The following is a 12,124-nucleotide window of genomic DNA, read 5'->3' on the forward strand; positions in this document are numbered from 1 at the left end:
GCTTATTTCAGCAAGACAATGCCAAGCCACGTGTTACATCAACGTGGCTTCATAGTAAAAGAGTGCGGGTACTAGACTGGCCTGCCTGTAGTCCAGACCTGTCTCCCATTGAAAATGTTTGGCGCATTATGAAGCCTAAAATACCACAACGGAGACCCCCGGACTGTTGAACAACTTAAGCTGTACATCAAGCAAGAATGGGAAAGAATTCCGCCTGAGAAGCTTAAAAAATGTTTCTCCTCAGTTCCCAAATGTTTACTGAGTGGTGTTAAAAGGAAAGGCCATGTAACACAGTGGTGAACATGCCCTTTACCAACTACTTTGGTATGTGTTGCAGCCATGAAGTTAATTATTATCATACTTGCCAACCCTCCCGAATTTTCCGGGAGACTCCCGAAATTCAGCGCCTCTCCCGAAAACCTCCCGGGACAAATATTCTCCCGAAAATCTCCCGATTATCAGCCGGAGCTGGAAGCCACGCCCCCTCCAGCTCCATGCGGACCTGAGTGAGGACAGCCTTTTTTCATGACGGGAGGACAACAGGGTGACAAGAACTAAATCATCCAGACTAGAGTTAAATTGTATTATTATGTTTATCTTACCTAAAAATAAATATATTTATTAATAAAAAAAATTAAAAAAATAAAATACATTTTTACTATATTTTGCTAAAAACATCGAAATTAATTGTATTTTTATTTATATTTTTTCGTGACTCCTTATTACATCCAGCCATAGAATTATACATTAAAATAAATATATTTGAAATAATTGATTTCAAATTATCATAATAATTCATTTAAAATGACCATATTTAATTATTAAAATAATTGCTTGTTTATCAACAACTTTAGCATTTTATTCATTACATTTTGAAACTCTCAGAAGCCAAGTTATGTTATATTCCTTAATATTTATTTATGCAAGTTTGAAGTATCAATTATCTAAACACGGTTTTGTTTGCATATTTTCAGGATGTAGATATATATATATATATATATATATATATATATATATATGTATGAAATACTTGACTTGGTGAATTCTAGCTGTCAATATACTCCTCCCCTCTTAACCACGCCCCCAACCACGCCCCGCCCCACCCCCGACCACGCCCCCACCCCCCAACTCCCGAAATCGGAGGTCTCAAGGTTGGCAAGTATGATTATTATTTGCAAAAAAAAAATAAAGTTTATGAGTTTGAACATCGAATATGTTGTCTTTGTAGTGCATTCAATTGAATATAGGTTGAAAAGGATTTGCAAATCATTGTATTCCGTTTATATTTACATCTAACGCAATTTCCCAACTCATATGGAAACGGGGTTTGTAACAGCGAATAATGTATGAATTGGCCTCTGGATTTCATTATTAATTATATATATATATATATTTTTTAAGTAGACTGTCGATTTTACAGTAAAAACTTGTAAACTTGTAAAATATATTGTTTTTTAAATTTCTTACAACATTTCACGTTAAATATAAAAACAGTACCATTGTTTTTTTTTACGGAAAAAGCTGGCATTTAGTTGCCAGAATTTTACTATTGAATTGACATAGGTTTTTACAACATGATATTGTGAGTGGAAAAACAGTACAATTTCTTTTTTTATTCTGGCAACTTAGCTGCCAGTTTTTCTACCGTAAAAACAAATGTACCGTCTTTCCATTTACAGTAATACACCGTTAAAAACTACAACCGTAGATTTTACAGTCAAAAACTGGCAGCTCAGTCAACAGAATTTTAACGCAAAAAACAGTAGTAGGTTTTTTTTCAATTTACAGTAATATGCTGTGAAGAACAACGTGAAATGTATTGTCATTTTTATTAATTTGATGGGTAGTTTGCTGTAAAGTTAAGTATTTTTATTTAGACAAAAACATGTTTGGAAAGTATGATAATATACTGTAATATTTGTTGCAATATTGGATACTATTAAAATTTTAAATGTATGCAATTTCAAGCAGTACATATATTTTTTCTGTCAAAATGAAATTAATCCATTACATTTAGTGAGAAAATATTAAGTACTTTATTGACACATATCATTTCCAGGTGTTTGCGGGCCAGATAAAATTATGAGTTTGACGCCTCTGGACTATGGTGTGTTGCCGTAGTCAGGAAGTAGTCTTTGCCATTAAGTTTAATGTGGCAGTCTTGTCTTTTGTTGAATCCTACAAAGTTCAATTCAGTTCAGTTTCAGTTTATTTCGAACATGCACACAATACAATTACAATGTAACACATCACATATTTCCAGTTGTTTCATTACAGCACATCCGAAAAGTAGTAGAAAGAAGTAGAGCTTATTTAATCTTACTCCTTTTCCTGTCATGGCGGTTGTATCCCATTTCTTTGTTCTCTGTTTGTAACAGACAGGCAGGCCACCCCCCCTCCCCCCCCCTCCACAATGTCATATCCATATCCATTGTAAATTAGCATTGATTAATTAATCCAAGTGTTTCAGCCGGTGTCGAGTCTGCAACTGGACATGACAGAGACCTGACAACTCTTTCGAATTCTCCGTAAGACTTGCAGATATTACCCTTGTCTAGTGACATACCGACTGACATTACAAACCTCCGGGGTTGTGATGTTTTTGTGTGGCTATAAAATATTCTGGTCAATAAACAAACACTTTATTAAAGCAATTTAAACAACGTCTTCATTCGTTTTACTTAGAGTGGAAACTTTCTCTTCCGTATTCCCCGCGCTCATCCAATCACCAGTCGGGACACATTCAATTACTCTCAAACTATGTCGGAATATACAACCCTAAAGCAGAAATTAACAGCAGGTATTTTCAAAAGTGCCGTATTTTCCGGACCATAGAGCGCACCAGATTATAAGGCGCACTGCCGATAAATGGTTTATTTTCTATCTTTTTTCATATATAAGGCGTCATATTATTAGTATTTTTTTCTAAATGTAAAACACTTCCTTGTGGTCTACATAACATGTAATGGTGGTTCTTTGGTCAAAATGTTGCATAGATTATGTTTTACAGATCATCTTCAAGCCGCTTTCTGACAGTCGCTTCCGGATGCGCCGTTTTGTGGGCGGTCTTATTTACGTGGCTCACCTTCGGCAGCGTCTTCTCCCCGTCATCTTTGTTGTAGCGGTGTAGCGTGCAAGGACGGGAGTGGAAGAAGTGTCAAATGATGGAGCTAACTGTTTTAATGACATTCAGACTTTACTTAAATCAATAACGGAGCAGCATCTCCTCATCCGGAAACAACAACAATGTGTCCCGTGAAAAAACGTCCAACCGGAACTCTCTAATAACTAAAGTTCCTTGGGTGAATAATGTAAACTCACTACACCGGTATGTTTTAGCACTTTCATTGCAAGTTTACTGACAGATATAAGTAAGAACTTTACACTACTTTATATTAGAAATGGCAACAGCGGAGGATGAATGTCCCATACCAAGAAGATAGAGAAAAAAGAAGAAGCTTATAGACTAAAAAGGCGGACTCGCGCAATTTTTCAGGATTTATGCAGATCCCAAATACAGATCAGCAGGTACCAGAAGGTGAGAAAAGTTGCTTTTGCATAATATTGCGAAACAAAACGCCAGATAATGCCTTACCTTATACACACACCATAATAATACCCGTATGTTTAATGCGCTGACAATCCATCAAGCGGTGCGGCTTCATAGCTTATCAAAGTCGTACTAAAACATTTTGATAGATTTTTCAGCGCCGTGTGTAATGTTCTATATTTTCAATGGAACATATAAAATGTTGGTGTTGTTTACTTGAGTCATATTGCCATCATATTGCAATCTACACGTATCTCTTATGTTTGACTGCCATCTACTGGTCACACTTATCATTACACCATGTACCAAATAAAATAGCTTCAAGGTCGGTAAGCAGAACCAGAATTATTCCGTACATTAGGTGGTCGAGTTTTGAGATTAAAAAAAAAACAATTTTAAGTGCACCTTATAGTCTTAAAGATACGGTACACATTTGCTCCACACTGGTGTAAAAAACAAAATTGCCATCTACATAAGTGGAGTTTTGAAAAATATGTCTGTTGACCTAAAAACACATTCACCAGCTGTTATGTGCATTTTGTCCAAGCCAGAAAAAACAAGCAGAGATGACTGGCACATCACACCTCTCTTCATCAATAATAGTGAGAGGGTAGATCTGCAGTGACGTGTGTATTATCTTTCAAATCAGCGCATAGAAGTCGTCTCGCAGGTAAACACTTGCAAGTCATCTTGATTGTCTGAATAGTAGAACCCTACACACAATAATGAAGTCGATGCCAAAGTATGGAGCTTAGACCAAAGTGGATTGCAAACACCAAATGTTGGCAGATCTGGTGACATCACATGTAACAAAGTTATCGAAATTTGGTAACTTTTAATTTTTCATGAACAGGTAGGTACTTGGTAGTATCAACAGGGACTTTGTTGCTTTCAGTTATTTTGTCAACCGTTCATGTCAGGTCAGACAATCTAATGCAATGTTTTTCAATCTTTTTTGAGCCAAGGCACATTTTTTGCGTTGAAAAAATCCAGAGTCACACCACCAGCAGAAATCATTAAAAAACAAAAGTCAGTTGACAGTAAAAATTGGCTGTTGCAATTGTTGGATATGACTTTAAACCATAACCAAGCATGCATCAATATAGCTCTTGTCTCAAAGTAGGTGTACTGTCATGATCTGTCACATCACGCCGTGACTTATTTTGAGTTTTTTACTGTTTTCCTGTGTGTAGTGTTTTAGTTCTTGTCTTGCACTCCTATTTTGGTGTCTTTTTGTCTTTTTCATGTAGCAGTTTCATGTCTTCCTTTGAGTGATATTTCCCACATCTACTTTGTTTTAGCAATCAAGAATATTTCAGTTGTTTTTATCCTTCTTTGTGGGGACATTGTTGATTGTCATGCCATGTTCGGATGTACATTGTGGACGCCCTCTTTGCTCCACAGTAAGTCTTTGCTGTCGTCCAGCATTCTGTTTTTGTTTATTTTGTAGCCAGTTCAGTTTTAGTTTCGTTCTGCATAGCCTTCCCTAAGTTTCAATGTCTTTTCTTAGGGGCACTCACCTTTTGTTTATGTTTTGGTTTAAGCCAGGGGTCACCAAAGCGGTGCCCGCAGGCACCAGGTCGCCCGTAAGGACCAGATGAGTCGCCCACTGGCCTGTTCTAAAAATAGCTGAAATAGCAGCACTTACCAGTGAGCTGCCTCTATTTTTTAAATTTTATTTATTTACTAGCAAGCTGGTCTCGCTTTGCTCGCAATTTTAATTCTAAGAGAGACAAAACTCAAATAGAATTTGAAAATCCAAGAAAATATTTTAAAGACTTGGTCTTCACTTGTTTAAATAAATTCATTTATTGTTTTACTTTGCTTCCTATAACTTTCAGAATTTTAGAGAAAAAATACAACCTTAAAAATGATTTTAGGATTTTTAAACACATATACTGTCAGGCTTGTCCCTGACAGTTTGACTGTGTTTTAGTTTTTTCTCTGTGTTTGTCTTAGTTTCCTGTCAGCGCTTTTATTTTGTCTTCATTTCCTGAGTGTCTCCCTGAGTGCTGCTTCCCCTCAGCTGTGGCTGATTGGCACCTGGCCACACCTGGTGTCAATCAGCCAGCTACTATTTAAACCTGCCTTCTCCTCCAGTCATTGCTGGATCATTGTCGTTCCTACCTGTCGTGTCGTTGTTTGCTGTATGCTGTCGTTCCTACCTGTCGTGTCGTTGTTTGCTGTATGCTGTCGTTGCTACCTGTGTGCGTTAAGCTTTCCCTGGATCCTGACTCTTGTTCCTGCTTCCTGGTTTCTGGTTCGTGTTTTCCTTTTCTTATTTTTGAACATTAAAACCATGTTTTCTCGTACAATGCCTTCCGCCTTCTCTGCATCTTGGGGTTCGGCACCTACAAACTCTGACATAATGATCCAGCCAAATTCGAATCTCGCAGAGATGTCCATGGCGGAGAGGCTTAACAAAGCTTTGGACTTAATGGCTAATCTGAAGAAAAGTTCGGCCGCTTTTCAAGCCCTCTCCCACCCACCCCTGTCGTCTGTGGTCCTATCTGGGGACGTCTGGGATCCGTCCCTTGGGGGAGGGGCTATGAGTAGCAGTGCAGCTGGGGAGGCACAGCTACTTCTCGCCCCAGTGGGTCTGCAAGAGACGGCGCCATCATCTCCGGTGGGTCTGCAACCTACGGCGCCACCATGCACTCCGGTGAGCCGGCAGACGCCACCATGCACTCCGGTGGGCCGGCAGACGCCACCATGCACTCCGGTGGGCCGGCAGATGCCACCATGCACTCCGGTGGGCCGGCAGACGCCACCATGCACTCTGGTGGGCCGGCAGACGCCACCATGCACTCCGGTGGGCCGGCAGACGCCACCATGCACTCCGGTGGGCCGGCAGACGCCACCATGCACTCCGGTGGGCCGGCAGACGCCACCATGCACTCCGGTGGGCCGGCAGACGCCACCATGCACTCCGGTGGGCCGGCAGACGCCACCATGTACTCCGGTGGGTCTACAACCTACGGCACCACCATCCTGTCCGGTGGGCCAGCAACCATCCTCCTCTCCGGTGGGCCAGCAGCAGATGGCGCCACCATCCTCCTCTCCGGTGGGCCAGCAGCAGATGGCGCCACCATCCTCCTCTCTGGTGGGCCAGCAGCAGATGGCGCCACCATCCTCCTCTCCGGTGGGCCAGCAGCAGAGGGCGCCACCATCCTCCTCTCCGGTGGGCCAGCAAGAGAGGGCGCCACCATCCTCCTCTCCGGTGCGCCAGCAGCAGAGGGCGCCACCATCCTCCTCTCCGGTGGGCCAGCAGCAGAGGGCGCCACCATCCTCCTCTCCGGTGGGCCAGCAGCAGAGGGCGCCACCATGCACTCCGGTGGGTCTACAATCCACGGGGCCACCATCGTCTCCGGTGGGCCAGCAGAGGGCGCCACCACCATCGTCTCCGGTGGGCCAGCAGAGGGCGCCACCACCATCGTCTCCGGTGGGTCCTCCCATGCCGGCGGTCGAGCCGCCTCGCCAATTGCGGCGGCGTTCAACTCGCCGTCGCCACCTAACTCTTCCCCGCTGGTTGCGGGGACACTTGGCCTGGTGGCCCACCTCCTTGTCCTCCCTCCACCCTCCCGTGACTTTGGACTTTTTGGGGGGGGGGTTCTAGAACGTCTGGTATCCGTTATAGGAAGGGGGGCTACTGTCAGGCTTGTCCCTGACAGTTTGACTGTGTTTTAGTTTTTTCTCTGTGTTTGTCTTAGTTTCCTGTCAGCGCTTTTATTTTGTCTTCATTTCCTGAGTGTCTCCCTGAGTGCTGCTTCCCCTCAGCTGTGGCTGATTGGCACCTGGCCACACCTGGTGTCAATCAGCCAGCTACTATTTAAACCTGCCTTCTCCTCCAGTCATTGCTGGATCATTGTCGTTCCTACCTGTCGTGTCGTTGTTTGCTGTATGCTGTCGTTCCTACCTGTCGTGTCGTTGTTTGCTGTATGCTGTCGTTGCTACCTGTGTGCGTTAAGCTTTCCCTGGATCCTGACTCCTGTTCCTGCTTCCTGGTTTCTGGTTCGTGTTTTCCTTTTCTTATTTTTGAACATTAAAACCATGTTTTCTCGTACAATGCCGTCCGCCTTCTCTGCATCTTGGGGTTCGGCACCTACAAACTCTGACATATACCTTTTTACCTTTTAAATTCATTCCTCTTCTTTCCTGACAATTTAAATCAATGTTCAAATAAATTTATTTTTTTTATTGTAAAGAATAATAAATACATTTTAATTTAATTTTTCATTTTAGCTTCTGTTTTTTCGACGAAGATTATTTGTGAAATATTTCTTCAAACTTATTATGACTAAAATTCAAAAAAATTATTCTGGCAAATCTCGAAAATCTGTAGAATCAAATTTAAATCTTATTTCAAGGTCTTTTGAATTTCTTTTAAAATTTTTGTTCAGGAAAATCTAGAAAAAATAATGATTTGTCTTTGTTAGAAATATAGCTTGGTCCAATTTGTTATATATTTTAACAAAGTGCAGATTGGAACATGTCATCAAAATTCTAAAATTAATCTTAATCAGGAAAAATTACTAATGATGTTCCGTAAAAAAATTGTTTTTAATTTTTTCAAAAAGATTCAAATTAGCTAGTTTTTCTCTTCTTTTTTTTCGGTTGAATTGTGAATTTTAAAGAGTCGAAATTGAACATAAACTATGTTTCAAAATTTAATTTTCATTTTTTTCGTGTTTTCTCCTCTTTTAAACCGTTCAATTAATAATATAGAGTTAAAGATAAATTGAGCAAATTGGCTATTTCTGGCAATTTATTTAAGTGTGTATCAAACTGGTAGCCCTTTGCATTAATCAGTACCCAAGAAGTAGCTCTTGGTTTCAAAAAGGTTGGTGACCCCTGGTTTAAGCATTAGACACCTTTTTACCTGCACGCTGCCTCCCGCTGTTTCCGACATCTACAAAGGAATTAGCTACCGGCTGCCACCTGCTGATATGGAAGCGTATTACACGGTTACTCTGCCGAGCTCTAGACAGCACCGACACTCAACAACACATCATTTGCAGACTATCATTACTAGTTTGCAAAAAATATTTTTAACCCAAATAGGTGAAATTATATAATCTCCCACGACACACCAGACTGTATCTCACAGTGGTTGAAAAACACTGATCTAATGGATGTCTTTAACAGTGTCCATTGTACGGTCGTTAATACCTGCATGATATCTGAATGTGAAAGTGATGCTGCTCAATGTCTGCACAATTGAGTGTTTCGTATAAATTAATTTTGCAGCGAAGTTGAAAGCTGCCACAATTTAATCATCTTTGCTGCAGCCCACTCAAGGCTAACATACTTTATTTCCATTCTTTTGTTCGCAGAGAGGCTCCAGTTATGGCTCCCTGATAACCGCTCACGGAAAATATCAGCTATTTGCAAAAACGGGCTATTTTAAGGTAAGACTCGGTGAGTTCTGACATTTTCAACTCGTCTTTGCTGCCTACACATGTACACGCTCGCTCACAAGGCTGAGTCCAGAGAGGGAGAAGAGAGGAAGAGAGAGAGAGAAAGTGTGTGGGCACATTTAAGTAGTTCAATGTAAAACTGCAGAATGCGTCATTTTTCTTTTTGTTTTTTTTTCTTTCTTATTTTCTCTTCCTCCCGTCTCTTTCTATGCTCTCTCATCGCCGTCTGTGTTACGGTGTTGTAATTGTGAAAAAATCTGGATGCAGAGACAGACACAACACAGAGGAAGTAAATACAAAAAGGTTTAATGCAAGAATCCGCAAAACAGCGGTAAAAGAGACAAAAACTACTCGGTTTATCAATCAATCAATCAAAGTTTATTTACCGTATATAGCCCTTAATCGCAAGTGTCTCAAAGGGCTGCACAAGCCACAACGACATCCTTGGCTCAGATCTCACATCAGGGCAAGAAAAAACTCAACCCAATGGGATACAATGAGAAACCTTGGAGGGGACCGCAGATGCGGGATGACCTCAGATGATGAATTAACCTTAAGAGAGGCAGGGAGCTTCAGATGAACAGCACATCGGTTGATCTTCCACTCAACCTAATAGGCATACTTGCCAACCCTCCCGATTTTCCCGGGAGACTCCCGAACTTCAGTGCCCCTCCCGAAAATCTCCCGGGGCAACCATTCTCCCGAATTTCTACCGATTTCCACACGAACAACAAATTTGGGGCCGTGCCTTGAAGGCACTGCCTTTAGCGTCCTCTCTCACCTGAAACCTTCACCCCTTAACAGCCGCATGCTGTCCAGGCGTCCGCTTTTCCTCCATATAAACAGCGTGCCGACCCATTCACATAATAATGTAGCGTTGGACGGATTTAACAATGGTCTTTACTCGAAGATGTCAAGAAATGCTAACACGTTGTATGAACTTTTAACTGGTTCAAAGGCCTACTGAAACCCACTACTACCGACCACGCAGTCTGATAGTTTATATATCAATGATGAAATCTTAACATTGCAACACATGCCAATACGCCCGGGTTAGCTTACTAAAGTGCAATTTTAAATTTTGTGCGAAATATCCTGCTGAAAACGTCTCGGTATGATGACGTCAGCGCGTGACGTTACGGATTGTAGAGGACATTTTGGGACAACATGGTGGCCAGCTATTAAGTCGTCTGTTTTCATCGCAAAATTCCACAGTATTCTGGACATCTGTGTTGGTGAATCTTTTGCAATTTGTTCAATGAACAATGGAGACAGCAAAGAAGAAAGCTGTAGGTGGGAAGCGGTGTATTGCGGCAGGTGTTGTGCTGGATAACGCACCCCCGACGTAGAATGCACCCCTTGACTGTTGTGCCGGATAACACAGCCGGTGTTTCATTGATTACATTCCCGGAAGATGACAGTCAAGCTTTACCATTGGCCTGTGGAGAACTGGGACAACAGAGACTCTTACCAGGAGGACTTTGAGTTGGATGCGCAGACGCGGTACCGTGAGTACGCATGCAGCTGCGGCTTCCAAACATTTGATCGCTTGCCCGTACGTGCGTGCCGCTACGTGCATGTCACTTACGTAACTTTGGGGAAATATATGTGCTGTATGAACTTTGGGGAGGTGAACGGTCCTTTGGGCTGTGGGATTGAGTGTGTTGCGCAGGTGTTTGAGTTGTATTGGCGGGTTATATGGACGGGAAGGGGGAGGTGTTTGTTATGGTTGTGTTGTGGCTAATAGAGTATATATATGTCTTGTGTTTATTTACTGTTTTAGTCATTCCCAGCTGAATATCAGGTCCCACCCGCCTCTCACAGCATCTTCCCTATCTGAATCGCTCCCACTGCCCTCTAGTCCTTCACTCTCACTTTCCTCATCCACAAATCTTTCATCCTCGCTCAAATTAATGGGGAAATCGTCGCTTTCTCGGTCCGAATCGCTCTCGCTGCTGGTGGCCATGATTGTAAACAATGTGCAGATGAGCTCCACAACCTGTGACGTCACGCTACTCGTCTGCTACTTCCGGTACGAGCAAGGCTTTTTTATCAGTTGCGAACTTTATCATCAATGTTCTCTACTAAATCCTTTCAGTAAAAATATGGCAATATCGCGAAATGATCAAGTATGACACATAGAATGGACCTGCTATCCCCGTTTAAATAAGAAAATCGCATTTCAGTAGGCCTTTAATGATAACATTATTTTCAAGCACACACACACAAGTGAATGCAAGACATACTTGGTCAACAGCCATACATGTCACACTGACGGTGGCCGTATAAACAACTTTAACACTGTTACAAATATGCGCCACACTGTCAACCCACACCAAACAAGAATGACAAACACATTTCGGGAGTACATCCGCACCGTAACACAACATAAACACAACAGAACAAATACCCAGAATCCCTGGTAGCACTAACTCTTCCGGGACGCTACAATAACATCTACGGCTTTTGGAGCTCAGTGCACAACTGCACACACAACAAGAAGGAGACGAAGCACAGGAACAAAGAAGAGACATGGCGACGACGAGTAAGAAGAATAAATACGCTTGCAAGTTCCAAAATGATTGGAAAAAAGAATTTCATTTCATCCAGGACAGCTCGAAGGGGAAGGGGTATGCTGCCTGCACCTCAACCCCTCTCTGGGAGCGCAGAAACCAGGTCCGGTTGAAACAAGAATGGCAGGCAACCTTTGAACTCTGTACCCAATCCAAAACAGCGAAACGTAGATCTGGGGGAACACAAAGGCGATTTGGTGGGCAACCATTAGGGATGAGTAGGTCCTAGCATGCATCCGTCACACCCCTCTCCAGAGCACCAACAATCTGAGAATCTGGGATAATGGTTACCACAGGAGACTACTCAGTCACTGTAGAGAACATTCTTAGCAATAAATTTGACTTCTTGTTGCGGGATCTAAGGCTGAAAGTGAGGGTGAAGTTGAAGCCGGTGAGGAATAATAAAGCACAACAAATAGATGGATCTCCAGCCAATGCCTCCACTCCTGCAGGGTTAATATGATGGCCAGTGTCATACTCGTTTTAAGCTGGGGACAGGTGACGAGAAAAGAAGGCACAGGGGTGCAGTTTCCCATCAGTAGAGGGTTGAATGGAAAGGACGGCTTGGACACTAGTCTGTGACG

The 12,124-nt window shown here is 42.3% G+C and overlaps 1 protein-coding gene across 2 annotated transcripts in view; it reads left to right on the forward strand.

The window, feature by feature from the left end:
• The window catches only part of npr2 (natriuretic peptide receptor 2), a 233,698-nt gene that overhangs the window by 126,475 nt on the left and 95,099 nt on the right, over positions 1-12,124 (forward strand). For both annotated transcript variants that reach the window (XM_061980767.2, XM_061980768.2), the window contains exon 9: positions 8,884-8,958. In XM_061980767.2, the coding sequence (XP_061836751.2) occupies positions 8,884-8,958 (75 nt within the window). The remainder of the gene's footprint in view (positions 1-8,883; positions 8,959-12,124) is intronic.

Source organism: Nerophis lumbriciformis, linkage group LG20 (assembly GCF_033978685.3).
Source record: "Nerophis lumbriciformis linkage group LG20, RoL_Nlum_v2.1, whole genome shotgun sequence".
NCBI classification, from domain to species: domain Eukaryota; kingdom Metazoa; phylum Chordata; class Actinopteri; order Syngnathiformes; family Syngnathidae; genus Nerophis; species Nerophis lumbriciformis.